This window comes from Oryza glaberrima, chromosome 9 (assembly GCF_000147395.1).
Source record: "Oryza glaberrima chromosome 9, OglaRS2, whole genome shotgun sequence".
NCBI lineage: Eukaryota > Viridiplantae > Streptophyta > Magnoliopsida > Poales > Poaceae > Oryza > Oryza glaberrima.
In genome coordinates this window covers 6435680-6458519 of record NC_068334.1, presented here as the reverse complement: position 1 = coordinate 6458519, position 22840 = coordinate 6435680, and the positions used below count along the sequence as shown (strand labels likewise).

General features: G+C 42.3%; 2 protein-coding genes across 2 annotated transcripts; both read right to left on the bottom strand.

The window, feature by feature from the left end:
- Positions 1-1882: 1882 nt before the first annotated feature.
- On the bottom strand, positions 1883-3347 carry LOC127784716 (protein ACCELERATED CELL DEATH 6-like). Its single transcript, XM_052312057.1, has 2 exons — positions 2895-3347; positions 1883-2590 (listed from the first exon to the last, which is right to left on the bottom strand). Exons 1-2 carry the CDS (start codon positions 3345-3347, stop codon positions 1883-1885), a joined length of 1161 nt encoding a protein of 386 aa, XP_052168017.1.
- A 13907-nt stretch (positions 3348-17254) lies between these two features.
- Positions 17255-22840, bottom strand: LOC127784715 (uncharacterized). The gene is made up of 2 exons (XM_052312056.1): positions 22075-22840; positions 17255-17343 (listed from the first exon to the last, which is right to left on the bottom strand). Exons 1-2 carry the CDS (start codon positions 22838-22840, stop codon positions 17255-17257), a joined length of 855 nt encoding a protein of 284 aa, XP_052168016.1.

Sequence of the window (22840 nt, the reverse complement as noted above, 5' to 3'; positions counted from 1 at the left end):
ACATGTAATTAGAATATTAACCATGTAATATATATGTATGGGATATATGTTAATATTCATTCTAGCTTCGTCCATGTTTATATACATATCTATTTACAATTGTTTATAGTAGCTCTTACAGATTCATCTTACGACTTTGATTATGCGTTGATCACCAATTTACTGATCACCATGACTCGCATGAAAAAAATTATGTACTACTTAGGGTTTAGGGTTTAGGACAACTGAAATTGATGAATTATCTGATTTATGTGATAGCTATTTGAGATTATAAATGAATGAATTAACTTCTAAAAAGTTAAAAAGATGGTTAAGGAAAGCACCATTTAGGAACTTGGAAAGCGTGGAGCGTGCAAACGAAAATCCAAAAGATGGAATCATGGAAAAAATAGGGCCTTAAACTCCCTTATAACACTCTTATCCTAGTAAAAGTTCTATTAATATTCGTTAATATTGTCTCACATTTATAACATAATGATTTCTTTCAATTGTACGAACAAATAATACAAAATCTGAATACAACATAACACAATACATTATAATTATTATGTAATCAACTATTGATTTCGGCTTAAACAGAGCTAAGTGTTTCCACGGTGCTTAATTCTTCTCTCACTGCATCACACATTTAATTTTCTTTTCATGTTATTAACAAAATCGGTAGCCTGAGATGCCTCAGACATGACGCTTTGTCACACATGCGAAAGGAAAAGGTGTAGACGAGCATTATGCAGCGGGCCAAAAAGAGAACTTTATACGCTTTAGTTATTAATAATAGATCCGATGATTTAAATAATGGGTCGTACTTGTTCTATTGTAAATGTAAATTAGTTAATATATATTTTAAATTGTTAATTTAATGGGTACACAATATAATGGTGTAGACTTTATTTTAAAACAATGCATTATTTGAGAATAATAGTCCAAAGTAGTTATAAAAATAGATCCAATGATTTAAATAATGGGTCTATCTGTTTAAGTGCATGTATATATTAGTTAATATAGATTTTAAATTGTTTATTTGATAGGTACACAATATAATTTTGTAAATTTTATTTTAAAACAGTGTATTATTTAAAAATAATAGTACAAAGTAATGAGTACACCGGTTTAAATGGAAACTATCTTACATTATTTAATCGGTAAACATATAATATGGTGTAAATTTTATTTTTAAAGATTATAGAGCTAATTTAGTTACTTGTGTTTATAAAGAGTTATATGATGGTATACTCTTTGTTTGTAAAATTATCAATTGTATATAAATGGAAAAAAGAAGTAAAAAAGGAAACAAAAGGGAGGGAGGCGTACGTACTTACATACCCATGTACGTACGTGACCTATCTATGCACGTATAAAGAGGAGAGGTGGGATCCATAGTATTTGGTTTGTTTTAAGATCAATTTCATCTAACAGTGTATAATATTGGACCCACTAATTTAAGTGAAAATGAAGGGATAGATGTTTTACTTTTTTTCTTAGAATTTCTAGGATTTTCTCTAATTTATTAGAGCGCCACGTGGCAGCTTGAGAGTTTTTGTAGGAAGTTTAATGGACTTTTAGTATATAATAGATAGAAGATAGATAGATAGACAACCCAATAGATAATTAGATAATAGATAGAGTAGAAATTCAGATGTGAATGCATTTTTTTCTATTCTAGGAGGCCAATGTATACCGGCCGGGCACTATTACAGAATTAAGTGAAGGATCAGAAGAAAAGCAAATATTCAGATTAATCACTCCAACAAAGATACTATTTGATTTTTTTTTCTTCACCGTCAGCATGCAGATACTAGAGTGTCATTTTATCTATGAATCTGGAGCACTCTATTAGGGATATAGAGGTAATACGCTTTTGTTCAGTGTGGCCCCTTTAGCATCATTGGCCCTTAAGAATCAGTGGCAAAACGAAGATCACTGCAAAGGGCCAAGAAAACCAGAACGCCACCGCGACGGTTTGCAGGCCGACGATTAGCGCCGCCAAAATGTCCCCTCTAGACAGCAGCGCGAGCGTCATCCAGCCAAGCATCCAAACCTCGAAATTTATGTAGAACAGACCAACGGCAGCGGCGACGCAGACAGCGATGACGAGCTTAGGGGCGACCCGTTCCAGCATCACGTACGTCGCCGTCAGGAAGGCGGCGCCCACGGACCTGACGCTGCTGTGCAGGAGGCCCATGGAGAGCTTCACGCAGCGCTCGCGGAAGGCGAAGTCGAGCGGCGTGTAGCCGGCGTACATCAGGCTGAAGGTGGCCATCCCGGAGAGCATGAAGGCGAGCGTGTTGGCGGCGACGAACGCGTCGAAGGCGTAGGTGCCGGCCAAGGTCGGCGTTCCGCGGCGTTCGCCGTCGTCGTCGGAGGAGGATACGTAGCCTCCGGGCATCGTGAACGTTGCGGCGAAGGTCACGGTGACGATGAGCACCGCGCCGATGGTCAGGTTCTGAGCTGCGTCTTTGTATATCATGGAAAGCTCCCCCCTCTCCTCCTTCTCAACTCGCTTTTCGTTTACGCTGTCGGTTGGGTTGTCACCCGATGGATGATGGCCGGCCGTATGGGTCAGGGACGAAGACATCATACACTGTGGATTCTGCAGCAACGTACAATCTGTTTTGTTAATTGGTGTAACTATCTACTCTCTCCGTTTCAGAATTAAATTGCTTCAAGTTTGACTATGTTTATAGAAAAAAAGAAGTGACATTTTCAACCCAACACAAATATCTTATGAATGCATATTCAATTATAGATTTAATGAAACTAACATGATATCGTAAATATTACTATATCTGTATACAAACTTGATTAAACTTGGAGTGGTTTGACTTTAACCAAAGTCAAAACGACTTATAATAAACAGGAGTAGACACATATACTACAGTACAGTAGGTACGTACCACTGGATAATTCAGACCTTTCAGATGGTCCTTAAGACGTGCAAGATCAACCGGAGTATACCCCATGTTATTTTTCACATCTAGCAGCACCCGCCTGTCAATCAGTAGGAAGAAGAAGATCATTATGTCGCAAACATGGACGGCCTGATGCAGCGCGGTGTTGCCATTTTCATCCTGCATGTTCATGACGGCGGATCGTAACCCAGGTGAGAAACGAGCCAACGCGACCACTGACGGACACAGGTTGTCGACGGCCACATGGAGGAAACTCCTGCCCGTGCCGTCTCGCAAACCCGCGGAATCAGGGCAGAATTCGATCATCAGCTTCACGGCAAATAATCCGGCTACACCGCCCAATGCAGCAGCCACATGAATCGGGTAAGATCCCTCCTCGTCAGGCTGATACACACAGGATCTGTCGTGCTCCAGTAGGAGCTTAACCATAGCCCGCATCGATAAACGATTGGTGGATGCGGCGAAATGGAGTGGAGTCCTCCCCTTTTCGTCCCCTTGTTTGGCGAGGCCCCCATTCCATCCGAGTATCATTTCTGTTGGACCTAAAATTAATTTGGAATTTTCATTCAGCCCTAAATATATATAAACCTGAAACTTAATTGGAATTTTTTTATAACAGTTGATAACCAAAATTTGACAAACTAAAACATGTAGAGAGTTTAGGGCTCCGATCGGGGCGCCCGATTGGACGGAAAAAAAGAACAATCTAATGTTGCAGTTAACCATGGATCAAAATATTCGCTCTCACGTATAATAAAACATCAAATTTTCAACAATTAACATATATATAATCCTATAAGATTTTGTTGAAAATATTTAATTGTTTGTACACAAATGAAACCAAATATGATTGTTATTGAATTATCCTAGTTGAGAAATCCATAGAGTAACCTTTGGTGCTAGTTGATATTGTTGAGTGATCTTTGAGAGATTCTAGTTCTATCTAATCCACCCGCTATCCCACTCCATTCTGTTGATCCATGTCATATAGTACCAGAGTTTAGGGCGATGGCTAGTCATCATCGTCGTCAAGAGAACTCCGACAATGACAATGCCAAAGGGGGGTTAATGTCACGCCCTAAAAATCGCCTAATTTAAAAATACGTTGTTTAAATCATTCTTTAGAAATTAAATTAAAAGCCTACAAGCTAAACTCTAATAATCTAGGAAAATTTTCAACATAAAAAGGAGCTAGATGAAATTTTATTAAATACTTTGCTTGTTCCTCTATTTTCTAGAATTTTCTGGGAATTATTTGAGCAAGGGAAGTATTTTTAATAATTGGAACAATATTTCACAAAATATTTTAATTAAAAAGTTCAAAAAACCCTTCCTTAAGTTGTTGGGCCGTTTTTGGCCCAACACTCCCTCTCTCCCGCGCGGCAAAGCCGGCCCAGCCCGTCGCCGCCGCCCCCTCCTCTCTAGGCACTGACATGTGGGGCCCACATGTCAGGCCCTTCTTCCTCCTCTAGCAGCCGGCCGGCCGAGCCAAGCAAGTCGCCCGAGCCGCCCCTTTTCTCCCTCAAATCCGCGTCTAATCCGGCCATCCCGAGTCCGATTGTTAGGGGGGTTTTTATCCCCACATCCTCCTCTATCTTTCCCCTCAAGAATCGGAGCAAATGGTTGAGTATCTTGCCCGAATCGAACTCGTTTCGAGTTTATCTCCAAAACCGAGTTTTTGATTTCCCGGATCGATTTCTTGCGGGAGGAGTCCGATCTCTTCAATCCAAGGCTATAAATAGGACCCCATAGTCCTCCTCTTTTGTTTGCCCCATCTCCCGAGTTCTCTCGTGCTCTGTAGCGCCGTCGCCACGCCGAGAAAGCCGCCGCCGTCGCCGGCCGACGCTCAGCCGCGCCGCGCCTTCGTTTCCGTCGTCGCCGCCGCTTCCCCTCGCCGCCGTTAGGTGTGCAAGGAGGTGAGGAACCTCGGCCGCCCTCTCCCCGCTGTCGCCGGTCGCTGGAGACCCGTCGCCGCCGTCGACCGAACCGCCGCCGCCGCACAAGCTCGCCGCCGGCCGTCATCGGTCGTCGTTAGACGTGTTGGTGAGCACCGTTGCGTTCGTCTCGTCGTCCTCTACGTGTACATGTCCTCCAAATTCGCAGCCGATCACCCTAGCTCCGGCGAGGGTGCAAACCGAGCCGGCCACCATTGATGATGTCATCATGACATCATCATCTTTTCCTTTTCCCTTTTTCTAATAGATTAAATCTTCGGAAAATCATAACTAAATAATCGTAGATCCGTTTCAGGTGGTTCAAGTTGCTAAACTTTTCTAAAATTGAGATCCACATGCTAAAAATATCCACATGTACTGTTAATGCTTGTTTTTGTACTGTTTTGTTGATTTTTGTTTAATTGCTTTAGTTTCCGACGTTCCGGAGGAGAGCGTTTCTGTTGAGGAAGGTTCCGAAGCGTTTGCGGAAGCCCAAGGCAAGTCACACAGATCCCAAACAACCCTTTGAGCATGTTGAACCCGTTTAAAGCTATTATTTTATTTCAACTATGCATTATTTTTCGAATGTCATCGGGTGGTGAACCTTTCCCAGTTAGTTATTGGCCGAAGATGACTTTATTTTCCTATGGGTTATAATTTGATTAGCGTGAACCTTATATATTGGATTGGTTCAGCTAAATGCTATACGTATGTTTGCTTAGCCATGCCTAGAAACATTAGCTAACTAAAGGGGTTAAATATAAATTATACTATACTGTGATTATTAATGATGGTTATAATAAATGGTAGCTCACGATGGTTAATCGTGTGATGTTAATTAATTGATAATTAAAACCTGGTTAAGGTGGGTTGTGAGCATATGGTTTTGATGGTTGTGCTCATGACAATTAAGGACCGGTTCGCGAGCTACTGTTGTGAAACATTTATCGTGCCAACCACAAGCCAGCGTGGGCAACGGCTTTATCTTTTGTGTAGCATGATTCATTATAGTGTGCCAGACTGTGAAGCGGCGAGAAGTCCGTGGGGGTCGCTGGGGAGTCCATTGCCTCTGGTTTTGAGGGGGAGATTATGATCCAGGAACGGTGCACTGTGGTGAGTTGTGTTGTGCGAGGGGTATTGTCACAGTTCTTTTCCGAGGTACCGTGGTGGTACTAAGGCGCATGGTAACATGTTGTGGGATTGTGTCTTGTGGGTACAGTGGTACACCTCTGATCAGAGTTTAATCTATTCGAATAGCCGTACCCGCGGTTATGGGTGAGTTGAGCGATGTTTTTCGTGATTAGTCTCATATTACACATTAAATGGTAACGATGTTAGTTAATGTAACTCCTGGTTTGGAATGGTATATTCCTAGTTTGGAGGTTTAATTTGTTCAACTGGGGTTGGTTGTTCAAATGAGTTTGGGCCTATGCAACACGGGTGTGTTGTATGGTGTTTATTTAATATTGATTAATTATACAACTGTTTTACTATTCTCTTAAATATTTGTTAAATGCTGTTATGCCAATGAGCTATATTATGCCATCCTTTGTTATCCTGTGCACTTGCATATTTGCTGTGTGGCTTGTTGAGTATGTCATATGCTCATTCTTGCAATATTCAATCATCAGAAGAGGAGTATTTCAGCGAAGGTGATGATCCGAAGGATTGAGCTTGTTCTGGTTAAGATGCCTGTGGAGTGGAGTCGCCATAGCTGTTCCGTAGTTTGTCATAGTTTTATTTTTTTTCCGCTGCGTAGAAGGTTATTCTTTGAGAGGAACTATCTACCTCTGTAATAATTTATTATTTGCGAATATTAAATAGTTATTTATTTGTACTCTATTATCAATTTGTTATTGTGTGCCTCGGTTGATTCCTGGACGAGGGTTTAACACACATGTAAGCGTTTGGAATTTTGGATAGAAATTCCGGGCGTGACAAGTTGGTATCAGAGCCACCTTGACCTTAGGATGAGCCAAATGGTAAACCTTAAGTAGCCTTCAAAATATTTTGAAAAAAATAGAACTGCTCTTCTCTATTCTCTTATAAATTAATTAAGTTGGCAGCACATGCAAGGTTATGCACAAAATTAATTTAATTCATTTTCTTTTCTTTTAAAAGAAAAAAAAATTGTTCTTCTCAAAATGTTTCTTATTCCACCTTAGTAAACTTCATTGATTAGTCGGCACTGTACATCTATTATGGTATCGATACAATCATGATAGCACTAGTACTACTCATCCTTCTTATGGTGACGCTGTACCGTGCTTATAATAGATCATAAGTATTTTAGTTTTATTTTAGTTGTTTGTCAAAAAAATTATTTGTCTCTGTCCAAAAAGTTAAAAATATATATATATAATAGCTTAGTATGTGTCTTTTCTTTTATTTTTCTTCCTCTTTGGTCAAATCAGTTAAGTCTAGATGGTGCAGCTAACTTAAAAATATGCATTAATTCCTCCCTTCTATGTTTCTTTAGATGCCGCCCCATTCACCGAGAAATTTGATCAAGGTGTTAGGATTCGTCAGGGAGCTGAGGTTGATGGCTTTTGAAGTAGGCTATGAAGTTGCTCCTGAGTATCGCCGGATTTCCCATGACCCCAACGAGGAGAAGTGTCGTGTTCATGTGACGTTGGCTAGTGATCGTGAAGACCTTCCGTCCATTAAGTTCGAAGCTGGAGGAAGATCGTACAGCCATGCTTGTCAAGAAGCAGCTTTGGTGGCCATTGGAGAGTTGCGTCAACGCTTTGAAGAAGAGTTGGATTCATCAGCTTTCCAGTATCATCCTCACAAGCCTCATGGTCAAGACTATGGAACCTATACCAGTCCTGATGGTGAAGAGAGTGCCACTCTGATGCATGCGGTGCACATGCTTAGTGCTATGGATGCAGTAAGTGTGGAGCGAGACAAAGCAGCTCATGACAGGGAAAACTGGAATCGAGGCAAGATTTGCAAGTTGGAGAGCAAAGTGTACCGTCTACAGAAGGAATTAGCTGAACTTAAAGGAGAAACGCCGCCGCCAACACCCAAGCTTCACCTCACTGCAAGAAAGAGAACCTGTCCGCCACCTCGTCTCCAGTTAGCTTCGAAGATTCGCGTGATGAGTGAAGCTGTGCCCGATCGTGCTGAACCTGTCATCGACATCGTAAGTGATGAGGAAGAAGAGGAAGACCCTGAAGAAAGAGAGCCAGCTACTCCAGAAGAAGAAGATCCATCGCTTCGTTCCGACGCAAGGCGAGATTAGTCGCTTAGTTAGATCGTTGCCGTAGTTCGCTGTGTTAGATTGCTTGTTTAAGTTTGCTTGTGAGTGTGTGGGTTTTAGTTGTTGCTTACATCATTGGTGGGATGTAACAGCATGAGTCTAGTTCTTTTGCTTGTCAGAGTGTAAGATAGTTGGTGAGATAGTGTTAATGCAATTTAAATGTAATCATACACAGTTAAGAGCAATATAGAATTTAAATTAATTAAATAACTCCGTTCTAAGGGTGTCTCTCTGTCGTTCTTTCCTGTTGTCTCTGCTTATCGTCAGATGGTGAACACGCGCACCGGAAGTAGAAGTGGAAGTGGAAGTGGAAGTGGAGCTGCTAACAATGGAGGAGATCCCACGCTAGCTCAAATTCTGGCCCAACAAACACAACTGATCAACCTGTTAGTGCAGCAGGCACAGAATCAGCAGGCAAACAATCAGAACCAGAATCCACCCCCACCTCCCCAAAACAAGCTGGCAGATTTCTTACGTGTGAGACCCCCTACCTTTTCAAGCACCACCAATCCAGTAGAAGCAGGAGATTGGCTGCATGCGGTGGAGAAGAAGTTGGATTTGATCCAGTGTACTGAGCAGGAGAAAGTTTCTTTTGCTTCGCATCAATTGCATGGTCCTGCTGCTGAATGGTGGGATCATTTTCGCCAAGGCAAGGCTGAAGGAGAGCCTATTACTTGGCAGGAATTCACGGCCGCTTTCAAGAAGACACACATACCAACGGGTGTTGTAGCCCTAAAGAAGAGAGAATTTAGAGCACTCAACCAGGGATCTCGTTCGGTCACCGAGTACCTCCATGATTTCAACCGTTTAGCTCGTTATGCTCCGGAAGATGTTCGCACCGATGAAGAGCGTCAGGAGAAGTTCTTGGAGGGACTGAATGATGAGTTGTCTTATGCCTTGATGTCTACGGATTTCCGGGATTTCCAGCAGTTGGTGGACAAGGCGATTCATCAGGAAGACAAGTATAACCGGATGGAGCAGAAGAAGCGCAGGGCTGCCCAATTCAAGGCACAACAGGGCAGTAACCAGAGGCCGCGTCTCGTTACGGGACCTCAAGCTCCATCGTACCCTCAAGGAGGATCTTCATCAGTTGTCCGCCCCCAACGCCAGTTCTACAACAACAATACTGGTAATCGTGGCAATGACAACCGCAACATGGTTGCTCGTCCTGCAGCAACTCCAGCTCAGAACCAGCCCGTCAGAAAGGAACAGGGAAGCAAGCCAGGGGTGTGCTTCAATTGTGGTGATCCAGGACATTATGCTGATAAGTGTCCTAAGCCTCGGCGCGTGAAGAACGCTCCAGCCCCGAACAACTCCAATGCTCTAGCACCAAAGGCACGTGTTAATCATGTTGCAGCAGCAGAAGCTCAGAATGCACCAGATGTGGTTTTGGGTACGTTTCCTGTTAACTCTATACCCGCATCTGTGCTTTTTGATTCCGGTGCTACACATTCCTTTTTGTCTAAAAGTTTTGCGAGCAATCATGGGATGGAAGTTATTAGTCTTGGGAGACCTTTACTAGTTAATACCCCAGGCAATCAAGTATCTTGGACACAGTATTGTCCTTCCGCTACTATAGAAATAGAAGAAGTTCCTTTCCCATCCTCGCTTATCTTGCTAGAATCCAAAGATCTAGATGTTATCTTAGGAATGGACTGGTTATCTCGTCACAGAGGAGTTATAGATTGTGCCAACCGTAAGGTGACTTTAACCAGTAGCAATGGGGAAACCGTTTCTTTCTTTGTGGCCTCTCCTAAATATCATGGTGTGATCTTAAACCAAGTTGCTCTACAAGAGATCCTCATAGTACAAGACTACCCAGACGTGTTTCCCGAGGATTTGCCAGGTATGCCACCTAAGAGAGACATAGAGTTTCGGATAGACTTGGTACCTGGAACCAACCCTATCCATAAGAGACCATACAGAATGGCAGCTAATGAGTTAGCTGAGGTGAAGAGACAGGTGGATGATTTGCTTCAGAAAGGATACATCAGACCCAGTACTTCGCCATGGGGAGCACCAGTCATCTTTGTGGAGAAGAAAGATCATACTCAGAGAATGTGCGTGGATTATCGAGCGTTGAATGAGGTTACTATCAAGAATAAGTATCCTCTACCCAGAATTGATGACCTATTTGATCAACTGGAAGGTGCTACAGTTTTCTCCAAGATAGATCTCCGTTCTGGATATCATCAACTTCGAATCCGTGAGGAAGATATACCAAAGACCGCCTTCACAACTCGGTATGGTTTGTTCGAATGTACCGTTATGTCATTTGGACTCACTAATGCCCCGGCCTTTTTCATGAATCTGATGAACAAGGTGTTTATGGAATATCTGGATAAGTTTGTCGTGGTGTTTATTGATGACATTCTTATTTACTCCAAGACGAAGGAAGAACATGAAGAGCATCTTCGTCTAGCTTTAGAGAAACTACGTGAGCATCAGCTTTATGCCAAGTTCAGTAAATGTGAATTTTGGTTGTCCGAAGTGAAGTTTCTTGGTCATGTCATTTCATCTGGAGGAGTGGCAGTAGATCCAAGCAATGTCGAGTCAGTGTTAAGTTGGAAGCAACCCAAGACGGTTTCAGAAATTCGTAGTTTCCTTGGACTTGCGGGGTATTACCGTAGGTTTATTGAGAACTTTTCAAAGATCGCCAGACCAATGACTCGTCTGCTTCAGAAGGAAGTGAAGTACAAGTGGACAGAGGATTGTGAACAAAGTTTCCAAGAACTGAAGAAAAGGTTAGTGACTGCGCCTGTGTTAATTTTGCCTGATTCGAGGAAAGGTTTCCAAGTGTATTGTGATGCATCCCGACTCGGTTTGGGTTGTGTGTTGATGCAAGAAGGAAAGGTGGTTGCCTATGCATCTAGGCAATTACGTCCTCATGAGAATAACTACCCAACGTATGACCTAGAGTTGGCAGCTGTGGTGCATGCATTGAAGATTTGGCGTCATTATCTTTTCGGTAACCGTACAGAGATGTATACGGATCATAAAAGTTTGAAGTACATTTTCACTCAACCTGATTTGAACATGCGTCAGCGAAGATGGTTAGAGTTGATTAAAGATTATGATATGGAAATCCACTATCACCCAGGGAAAGCAAATGTTGTAGCCGATGCTCTTAGCAGGAAAAGCTACTGTAATATGTCAGAAGGTCGACATTTACCTTGGGAGTTATGCCAAGAATTTGAAAAGTTAAACTTGGATATAGTCAGCAAAGGTTTTGTGACTACTTTAGAAGCTCAACCTACTCTGTTTGATCAAGTTAGAGAAGCTCAAGTGAATGATCCTGATATCCAAGAAATAAAAAAGAACATGAGAAGAGGAAAAGCCATCGGTTATGTAGAAGATGAGCAAGGAACTGTGTGGTTAGGAGAAAGAATTTGCGTCCCAGATAATAAGGAGTTGAAGGATACTATCATGAAAGAAGCCCATGAAACTTTGTATTCCATTCACCCTGGAAGCACTAAGATGTACCAAGACCTAAAGCAACAATTCTGGTGGGCCAGTATGCGACGTGAGATAGCAGAATATGTGGCTCTATGTGATGTATGTCAGCGGGTCAAGGCAGAACATCAGAAGCCAGCCGGTCTGTTACAACCGTTGAAGATTCCAGAGTGGAAGTGGGAAGAAATAGGAATGGATTTTATAACCGGTCTACCCAGAACGTCGGCAGGACATGATTCTATTTGGGTAGTGGTTGATAGGTTGACAAAAGTCGCTCACTTCATACCGGTCAAAACAACCTACACGGGGAATAAGCTTGCAGAGTTATACATGGCCAGAGTGGTATGTTTGCATGGCGTTCCTAAGAAGATAGTGTCAGATAGAGGTAGCCAGTTTACTTCGAAGTTTTGGCAGAAATTACAAGTAGAAATGGGTACCCGTTTGAATTTCAGTACCGCTTATCACCCTCAAACAGATGGTCAGACGGAAAGAGTAAACCAAATTTTAGAAGATATGTTGAGAGCCTGTGTTCTAGATTTTGGTGGAAGTTGGGATAAGAATTTGCCGTACGCGGAATTCTCATATAACAACAGTTATCAAGCTAGTTTGCAAATGGCTCCGTATGAAGCATTATATGGCCGAAAGTGCCGTACGCCGCTCCTTTGGGATCAAACCGATGAACGTCAAGTTTTTGGGACAGACATATTGCGAGAGGCAGAAGAAAAAGTGAGGATTATCCAAGAAAGGTTGCGCGTTGCTCAGTCACGTCAGAAGAGCTATGCCGACAATCGTCGCAGAGATTTGGCTTTCGAAGAAGGAGATTATGTATACCTCCGGGTTACGCCGTTACGAAGTGTTCATCGTTTCCAAACCAAAGGGAAATTGGCACCGCGTTTCGTGGGACCTTTTAAGATTGCTAGTCGAAGGGGTGAGGTAGCTTATCAGTTAGAGTTGCCTCCGTCAATGGCGGGAATACATGACGTGTTCCACGTGTCTCAGTTGAAGAAATGTTTACGTGTACCTACGGAGGAAGCAGATTCTGATCGTATAGAGCTTCGAGAAGATTTAACTTATGTTGAGAAGCCAGTCAGAATCTTGGAAGTAAGCGAGAGGAATACCAGGAATCGCGTTATACGGTTCTGCAAGGTTCAGTGGAGCAATCATTCAGAAGAAGAAGCCACTTGGGAGCGAGAAGATGAATTGAAGTCAGCTCATCCTCATCTCTTCGCCAGTTCTTCTGAATCTCGAGGACGAGATTCCGTTTAAGGGGGGTAGGTTTGTCACGCCCTAAAAATCGCCTAATTTAAAAATACGTTGTTTAAATCATTCTTTAGAAATTAAATTAAAAGCCTACAAGCTAAACTCTAATAATCTAGGAAAATTTTCAACATAAAAAGGAGCTAGATGAAATTTTATTAAATACTTTGCTTGTTCCTCTATTTTCTAGAATTTTCTGGGAATTATTTGAGCAAGGGAAGTATTTTTAATAATTGGAACAATATTTCACAAAATATTTTAATTAAAAAGTTCAAAAAACCCTTCCTTAAGTTGTTGGGCCGTTTTTGGCCCAACACTCCCTCTCTCCCGCGCGGCAAAGCCGGCCCAGCCCGTCGCCGCCGCCCCCTCCTCTCTAGGCACTGACATGTGGGGCCCACATGTCAGGCCCTTCTTCCTCCTCTAGCAGCCGGCCGGCCGAGCCAAGCAAGTCGCCCGAGCCGCCCCTTTTCTCCCTCAAATCCGCGTCTAATCCGGCCATCCCGAGTCCGATTGTTAGGGGGGTTTTTATCCCCACATCCTCCTCTATCTTTCCCCTCAAGAATCGGAGCAAATGGTTGAGTATCTTGCCCGAATCGAACTCGTTTCGAGTTTATCTCCAAAACCGAGTTTTTGATTTCCCGGATCGATTTCTTGCGGGAGGAGTCCGATCTCTTCAATCCAAGGCTATAAATAGGACCCCATAGTCCTCCTCTTTTGTTTGCCCCATCTCCCGAGTTCTCTCGTGCTCTGTAGCGCCGTCGCCACGCCGAGAAAGCCGCCGCCGTCGCCGGCCGACGCTCAGCCGCGCCGCGCCTTCGTTTCCGTCGTCGCCGCCGCTTCCCCTCGCCGCCGTTAGGTGTGCAAGGAGGTGAGGAACCTCGGCCGCCCTCTCCCCGCTGTCGCCGGTCGCTGGAGACCCGTCGCCGCCGTCGACCGAACCGCCGCCGCCGCACAAGCTCGCCGCCGGCCGTCATCGGTCGTCGTTAGACGTGTTGGTGAGCACCGTTGCGTTCGTCTCGTCGTCCTCTACGTGTACATGTCCTCCAAATTCGCAGCCGATCACCCTAGCTCCGGCGAGGGTGCAAACCGAGCCGGCCACCATTGATGATGTCATCATGACATCATCATCTTTTCCTTTTCCCTTTTTCTAATAGATTAAATCTTCGGAAAATCATAACTAAATAATCGTAGATCCGTTTCAGGTGGTTCAAGTTGCTAAACTTTTCTAAAATTGAGATCCACATGCTAAAAATATCCACATGTACTGTTAATGCTTGTTTTTGTACTGTTTTGTTGATTTTTGTTTAATTGCTTTAGTTTCCGACGTTCCGGAGGAGAGCGTTTCTGTTGAGGAAGGTTCCGAAGCGTTTGCGGAAGCCCAAGGCAAGTCACACAGATCCCAAACAACCCTTTGAGCATGTTGAACCCGTTTAAAGCTATTATTTTATTTCAACTATGCATTATTTTCGAATGTCATCGGGTGGTGAACCTTTCCCAGTTAGTTATTGGCCGAAGATGACTTTATTTTCCTATGGGTTATAATTTGATTAGCGTGAACCTTATATATTGGATTGGTTCAGCTAAATGCTATACGTATGTTTGCTTAGCCATGCCTAGAAACATTAGCTAACTAAAGGGGTTAAATATAAATTATACTATACTGTGATTATTAATGATGGTTATAATAAATGGTAGCTCACGATGGTTAATCGTGTGATGTTAATTAATTGATAATTAAAACCTGGTTAAGGTGGGTTGTGAGCATATGGTTTTGATGGTTGTGCTCATGACAATTAAGGACCGGTTCGCGAGCTACTGTTGTGAAACATTTATCGTGCCAACCACAAGCCAGCGTGGGCAACGGCTTTATCTTTTGTGTAGCATGATTCATTATAGTGTGCCAGACTGTGAAGCGGCGAGAAGTCCGTGGGGGTCGCTGGGGAGTCCATTGCCTCTGGTTTTGAGGGGGAGATTATGATCCAGGAACGGTGCACTGTGGTGAGTTGTGTTGTGCGAGGGGTATTGTCACAGTTCTTTTCCGAGGTACCGTGGTGGTACTAAGGCGCATGGTAACATGTTGTGGGATTGTGTCTTGTGGGTACAGTGGTACACCTCTGATCAGAGTTTAATCTATTCGAATAGCCGTACCCGCGGTTATGGGTGAGTTGAGCGATGTTTTTCGTGATTAGTCTCATATTACACATTAAATGGTAACGATGTTAGTTAATGTAACTCCTGGTTTGGAATGGTATATTCCTAGTTTGGAGGTTTAATTTGTTCAACTGGGGTTGGTTGTTCAAATGAGTTTGGGCCTATGCAACACGGGTGTGTTGTATGGTGTTTATTTAATATTGATTAATTATACAACTGTTTTACTATTCTCTTAAATATTTGTTAAATGCTGTTATGCCAATGAGCTATATTATGCCATCCTTTGTTATCCTGTGCACTTGCATATTTGCTGTGTGGCTTGTTGAGTATGTCATATGCTCATTCTTGCAATATTCAATCATCAGAAGAGGAGTATTTCAGCGAAGGTGATGATCCGAAGGATTGAGCTTGTTCTGGTTAAGATGCCTGTGGAGTGGAGTCGCCATAGCTGTTCCGTAGTTTGTCATAGTTTTATTTTTTTTCCGCTGCGTAGAAGGTTATTCTTTGAGAGGAACTATCTACCTCTGTAATAATTTATTATTTGCGAATATTAAATAGTTATTTATTTGTACTCTATTATCAATTTGTTATTGTGTGCCTCGGTTGATTCCTGGACGAGGGTTTAACACACATGTAAGCGTTTGGAATTTTGGATAGAAATTCCGGGCGTGACAGTTAAGCAGGGGGACCCTATCTCACCACTTATGTTTGTGCTAGCTGCTGACCTCCTTCAATCAATGATCAAGAAGGCACATAAAGGAATTTTCACTATGCCGATAACAAAACCAGATGGTAAATTTCCAGTGATTCAATATGTAGATGAAAAAGACAATCCAAAAGGAAATCTTTTGTCAGAAAGGGATCTTACAATCTTTTGCCCAATCAACAGGTCTTAAAATAAACTATCACAAATCTTACATGATACCCATCAATGTTCCTAAGGAAGATAAGGAAATTTTAGCAGGAACATTTGGCTGTAAAACTGGTTCTATGCCTTTCACTTACTTGGGACTCCCGGTGGGAACAACCAAACCTAGAATTGCTGAGTTTGCCCCTCTTATTGATCGAGTGGAAAGAAAACTACCTTGCGTTAATTACAATGTTCTTAAACCATGGTCAGAGGTTAAGCTTGGTTAGCTATGTACTCTCCTCTATGCCAACATACTATATGTGCTCACTTAAGCTACCCGAAAAGGTTATTGAACATATCGATAGAGGCAGGAGACATAGTTTATGAAAGTAATCTTCTAATTTAAATGTGGGACCTCAGTCCTTAGCAGCATGGGACATGGTATGCAAACCCAAAAACAAAGGAAGTTTAGGCATCATCAATTTGGAATACCAAAATATTGCTCTTCTAATGAAGCATTGTGACAAATTTTACAATAAGAAGGACCTTTCCTTAGTTGAGACTGATCTGGAACAAGTATTATCATAGTGGTGAACCCCACCAGGCAAGCCAAAAGGAGATCTTCTGTCTGAAAGGGATCTTACGATCTTTTGCCCAATCAACATGTCTTAAAATAAACTATCACAAATCTTGCATGATACACATCAATGTTCCTAAGGAAGATAAGGAAATTTTAGCTAGAACTTTTGGCTGTAAAACTGATTCTATGCCTTTCACTTACTTGGGACTCCCAGTGGGAACAAGTAAACCTAGAATTGTTGAGTTTGCCCTTCTTATTGATCAAGTGGAAAGAAGACTACCTGTCGTTAATTACAATGTTCTTAAACCATGGTCAGAGGTTAACCTTGGTTAACTCTGTACTCTCCTCTATGCGAACATACTATATATGCTCACTTAAGCTACCCGAAAAGTTTATTGAACATATCGATAGAGGCAGGAGACATAGTTTATGAAGGAAATCTTCTAACTTAAATGTGAGACCTCAGTCCTTAGCAGCATGGGACATGGTATGCAAACCCAAAAACAAAGGATGTTTAGGCATCATCAATTTGGAATACCAAAATATTGCTCTTTTAATGAAGCATCATGACAAATTTTACAATAAGAAGGACCTTTCCTTAGTTGAGACTGATTTGGAACAAGTATTATTATAGTGGCGAACACCCCTCCCCCTCCCTGTTGTACGAGAAATGGGATCCTTCTAGTGGAAGGACATCTTTAGATTGAACACAATATATAAAACTATCTCCTAAACCCTTCCCAACAAAGGGGATAGTTTTCTCTTTTGGAAAGATCGCTGGGGAGATGACATCCTTCAGGAATCTCTATCATCTCTCTTTTCATTTGCATCCAATGAATACACCGCCTTGCAAGCTTTTCAACAACAGGAATTTAACCAGAATTTTGCCTTGCCACTAACTCCCCCTGCTTTGCAATAGCTCCATGCTCTGCTGGTCACACTTGACTCTGTAAATGACAACAATGGGAATGATATATGGAATTATGGGCCTGTTTAGTACAGCTCCAACACCTCAATTTAGCTCCAGGAGTTGGGTCTGGAGTGGAGTTGTGGAGCTGCCTAAACCCAACTCCACAACTCTAAGTCATTTTGTGAGAGAGCTCCACCCAGCTCCACTCCCAGTTTTGGTGGAGCTGAAACTGTTTGGCTGAGCTCCAGCTCTAGGAGAGGTGGAGTTGGAGTTGGAGCTGTGCCAAACAGGCCCTATAAGTGGGGATCTCATCTCTTTCAATCCAATCAAATGTATTCCCTGTTTTTCTCACATCTACAGCGATCACTTGCTATCAAAATGATCTGGAAGAGTAAATGCACAGTAGTCTTCCTAACTGCTTTTGATGAATAGACTAAATACGAGATAAATGTTGCAACGAAGACAAGTAAAACTCCAGAGTGGAACAAACTGTGTAATGTGCAACCAAGCAAGTCCAGAAGATGCCCTTCATCTGTTTTTCACCTGCTTGTTTGCCCAGCAGTGCTGGCAATTTTTGGGAATCCACTGGGATTTCAACCTTGAATTTATGCACATGATTCTTACGGTGTCGAGACTTCGCGCAACCTTTTCTCGTTGAGGTTATAGGACTTGCATGCGCAATATTTGGACGAGAAGAAATAATCTTATGTTCAACATTGCTCCAGTTTCCTTTCTATCCTGGAAAAATGGCTTCAAGGGGGATTTTGATCTTCATATGCATAGAGCAAAGATATCTGATAAACCACTCTAGCAATTATGGATTAGCTTACTTTTTTAATCCAATTTTTATTTTCCTTTTTTCTCTGCTGCTCCTCCCCTCTACATATTCCTGTGCATTCCCCCCTTTTCCATTTTGTATTTTATCCTTTCATTAATATTAATGTAGTAGGAGCCTCTTCAACTGTTTTACATCAATAAAAAGTAGTAAGCCTGGGAATTAAGGAGGAAAATGCAGTAGGCAAAGATGTCCAGTGTTTTCGATACAAGAACTGAGGTCATAGGATGCAAGATTGTCCAAACAGACATAGGCCTCGTTTTTTTTTTCTCCAACAAAAGTTAGATGAAAATTTGGATATTCGTGCCATGCTTTTCAAACCGCTAATTAAACAGTATGTTTCGTGTGAAAACTTTATATATGAAAGTTGTTGTAATATATCATATAAATCTATTTTTCAAGTTTGTAATAATTAAAACTTAATTAATCTTACGTTAATACTATCTCGTTTTAATCTTCATCATCTACAGTACAAAACACCACCATACTCTTGCCATAGATGGCAGAAAGTGTAATGTTGGCCGTAGGAAAAAGGTTTTACCAGAATGACATCCGGTAGGTGAGATTTGGTAAAATGCTACTTTTGAAATTTACGCAACACTCTATAATGCATTTTTCTCCTCTTTAGGTGTTTTTTTTTTCCTGTCTTGCATTGTGAATGAACGAAAATGCCCCTCGCGCTGTGTTGAACTGTTTAGAGGGGATCGTTCTCTTCCTCTCCACCCGCAGTGCACCAATGAGCTTGAGCAGCCTCGCAGCCGACACGATGCCTTGGTACCAGCTCCACCACGAGTACAATGGTGAATTAGTGATGTTGTTATTTAGCACAAATACGTTTCTAAAGCACATTTTTTTATAAAAAAAATTCCATCTAGAAACATTCATCCGAAGAACTTATATCAAAAAAAAAATTTTTGTCCAAAAACAACTTTCACCAAAGAACTTTTATCCCAAAAAATTTCATATGAAAAAATGTGTATTCTGAATGCACATGAGCCAAACAACAATCCTAATACTATGGTGTGTCTAGGAGAATGCATTGATACAAAATTTGAATAAGGAGTGAACTGAGCATAGCTCATCCGGTAAGGTCCCTAATCACTCTAATTGAAAGGTTAATACCAAAACACGCTGTCACTGGGCCACGTAAGCAGAAAAATAATAGCCATCCGATATGAAACGCGAGAAAGAAAGCCGTTCGATAGAGTAAAGGAAAATTCCTGATGGTGAGTTTGTGACACTTCAGGAGCTATATGCTTCGACCGGAAGGCTCCAGAACCACCGTGCAGTCATAGTCAGACTCGCACAGAAGGTCTCACATGATGCACTGATGCTCACATAAGGCGGCAAGAAAAGAAGAGATGGTGAGATGAGGAGGTGACAACGACTTGCTGCCTTGCCGCCGCTAGGCTCTCTCGAGAACTGTCACAGCACTACTGGAGAAACTATCTTTGTCAGTCGACCCAAATCTACAATAGTCACGGTTTCATTAAAAACCGGGACTAAAAAGGATTTGGGCCGCCAAATTGAGCTTCGATGCTTGTGATTTGGCAAAGAAGCTCGGGATCATCAGGGTTTGCTGCCTCTCCTCGATCGCTCCTATCGTCGTGTCGTACGTGCTGCCGTTGTCATCACCATCACTGCCACTAGGCACTTAAGGTCTGTGTCTTCTCCATCTTCCTCGCACAAATCCAATCCAGGTGACCAAGGAGCTCAAGGATGGGTCTAGGCGCAGCCTGGAGCCGGCCAGCTCCATTCTTCTTCCCCAGCATAGATCCACCGCTGCAAAACTCGAGCTGTGCCTGCTACTACAGAACACGAGAGGGATGGAGATGGAGGCAGCAATGTCCTAGATGCTCAGCCACAGCCTGTTCCTCCCAGCCTGCTAATAGCTAGATGCGCAGCAAGCAAAGCAAGAAAAGAGAATGGGGACAGGATACATAAAGACGGGTCAAATTCTCTTGCTGGACAATATAAGGGCATGTACAATTCTCTTCGTTGCCATACAAGTAAAATTGATGACGTGGAAGAGAGAGAGGAAAGAAAAGGAAACATAGTTGCTACGCATGACAATGGCTCAGAGTCGACTCTTAACATTTATTAATGGAAATTTTGTTGCATGGGGATGGACAAAAGGAAAGAAGGGTAGTAAAAAAATATTTTGGTGCATTAATGGTTAAGAGTTTTTGTTGTCTCAACTATTGTAGGAATATAGTCTACAAGTGATATGTATTAATTGAGAGAACATATCAGACTCTACCTTTGTACATGCCCTAATGGTGCATACGTAACTATTTAAAAACAAACTTTTCAAATCAAAATTCTCAATGATATTAAAATATTACTTCTTTTATCTCAAAATAAGTTTAGTTTTTACCCATCGCACACATACCAATACAAATCAAAAGACTATAATATCTCCACTTTATCAAAGCTTAATGCAATTTTTACTCTATTTATCTACTTTCCATACATTTATCATGTACTTTCACAAACATCAATTCAATGATTACTAAAAACAAACTTATTCTGACAAGGAGGAAGTATAAGAGTAGGTTAAGGGATGCATGATGGAGTATTGGAGAGGACGGTAAGACTATCACTAAATCAGCATTAAAGAAGACCGTTATATATAGTCACATAAATAGAAAGGGGAAACAGTGGAGAAGAAGATGAATAGAAACTCTAACCTTAACCATTGCACACTCACTGTTTTGTTTAGCTCAAAGCTCATGCAGCAGCGAAGAGGGTGGATATGGTCGCGCAAATAAAGAATAAAACAATGATGGTGAAGGTGAATATAAACCCTAACCCTAGCCGATGCAATCATTGTCTTGTGCAGCTAAAAGATAGGTTTCACATTTCAGATTACAAGTCTATTTACAATAATATTACAAATAACATGTTTCAAAATTCAACCAAGAGGGAAGCAATGATCACGCAATATGTTTGGTAAAATATTGGAAACTATAATAATTTTCTCAAGTACAAATCATGATAAATTTGTTAATGTGATAGTGACACTTCTCACAAAGTATATTATTAGTGGATAATTACAAAATTTAAGCTAATTACTTAGAAAATGCATAAACAGGTCTAAACAACATAAAAACTAACAATTCTAATCAAGAGGGAGGTCATAGTCACGCAAATATGCGACTTATAATAGACTAGTTTGGTGTGAAACATGTATGCTCATCTGGTAAGGTCCTTAATTTGTGGTGACACATGTTCACCCAAATTTAAGTCCTAGACACATATCGTGATGTCATAAATATCAAGATATATTAGTTCAGTCTTTAAATGTCAGGTGTGTGTATGCATATATAGGTATGAGTGTGTGCTAATTTATATGATTACATTTGTCTTTACCAAGTTTCGAAAATCTCGTGTTTTGGCGGGCCTACATCATGTTAGGACTGACATGAGTCGGTATATGTGTCGATTTAATAAAACGACGGAAATACCTTTATCTCTACTATTATAAAAATTAAAGATGTTTTTATCGGTACTTTTGGTACGCCATCCGTGTTTGAATCGGTTTTTAAGTTCAATCGCTTTTGGAAATATAGATTCGTGTTTGAGTCGGTTTTTAATTTTGTTCGTTTTTAGAAATATAGAAGAGGTCATATAAGAAATCTCTTTAACAAACTTGCATGCTAACTTGAGATGATCGGACCCCTAATTGCGGCTTATGATTTTATAAAAAGAATATCCAAGTGAATTCCCACGGTGAATTTCACTTTAGCTAAACTGTACAACAATAATAAGATTAAAATACTCTTCACCCGTTGTAACGCACGGGTATTTTTTTAAGTTAGAACAAAAGCTAGCTTATGTGCAACACCAACCTTGAAAAGTAGGAGTATAATCATTAACCAACGACAGAGATATTACGGAACTAATTTATAATCCGGATCGGCTAAAACTCACCTTTGCCAATGAGCACCGCGACATGCAAAGCGTTTCGGCCTTGAGGTCCAGAGTAGGACAGCTGTTCGTCCCTCTCGTGCAGCTTCTTCGCAACCTCAAACCGTCGCAGTGAGATGGCCAGGTACAGCGGCGAGGTGCCTCCTTCTTCTCCTGGAACACGGGCAAGCTCCGTATCGTGGGAGAGGAGCTCGTCGACGACGAGATCCCTGCTGTTCGAGCGGATCGCCTCGTGCAAGGCCGTCTCACCGCGCTTGTTCTGCGCTCTCAGGAGGAGCTCCACCGCCGCCCTCTGCCTCCGCCGTTCGCCGCCGTCGTCGTGGTCGTCGTGGTCGTCGTCGCCGGCCTCGTCTTTTGCCATGGCGATGAGGCGGCGGACCATGTTAACGCTCCCAGCCCTGGAGGCGCGATGGAGGGGCGTGTCGCCGTTGCTGTTGCGGGCACGTATGAGGTGCCTGGCTGCGCCGTGGATCACCCCGGCGCAGTCGAGGAACACGTCGTCGTCGTCGTCTCCGCATGCCGCCGCCACCGCCGCTGCCGCCACGACATGGAGCGCGGAGTCCCCTTCGCTGGTGACTCCCTCCAGGAGCGTGTTCGCAGCTGCAGATGGCGCCGCCGCCGCAGGCCGGTCGACTTGGAGGACGACTTGTGGCGGTGGCTGTGCTGTGTTCACGGCGAGGAGGCGTTTTAGGGTCTCGATGTCTCCATGTCGAGCAGCCATGAGCAGCTTAGGATTCATGGTGGCCGGCGCAGCTGGTATTGCGTTCAT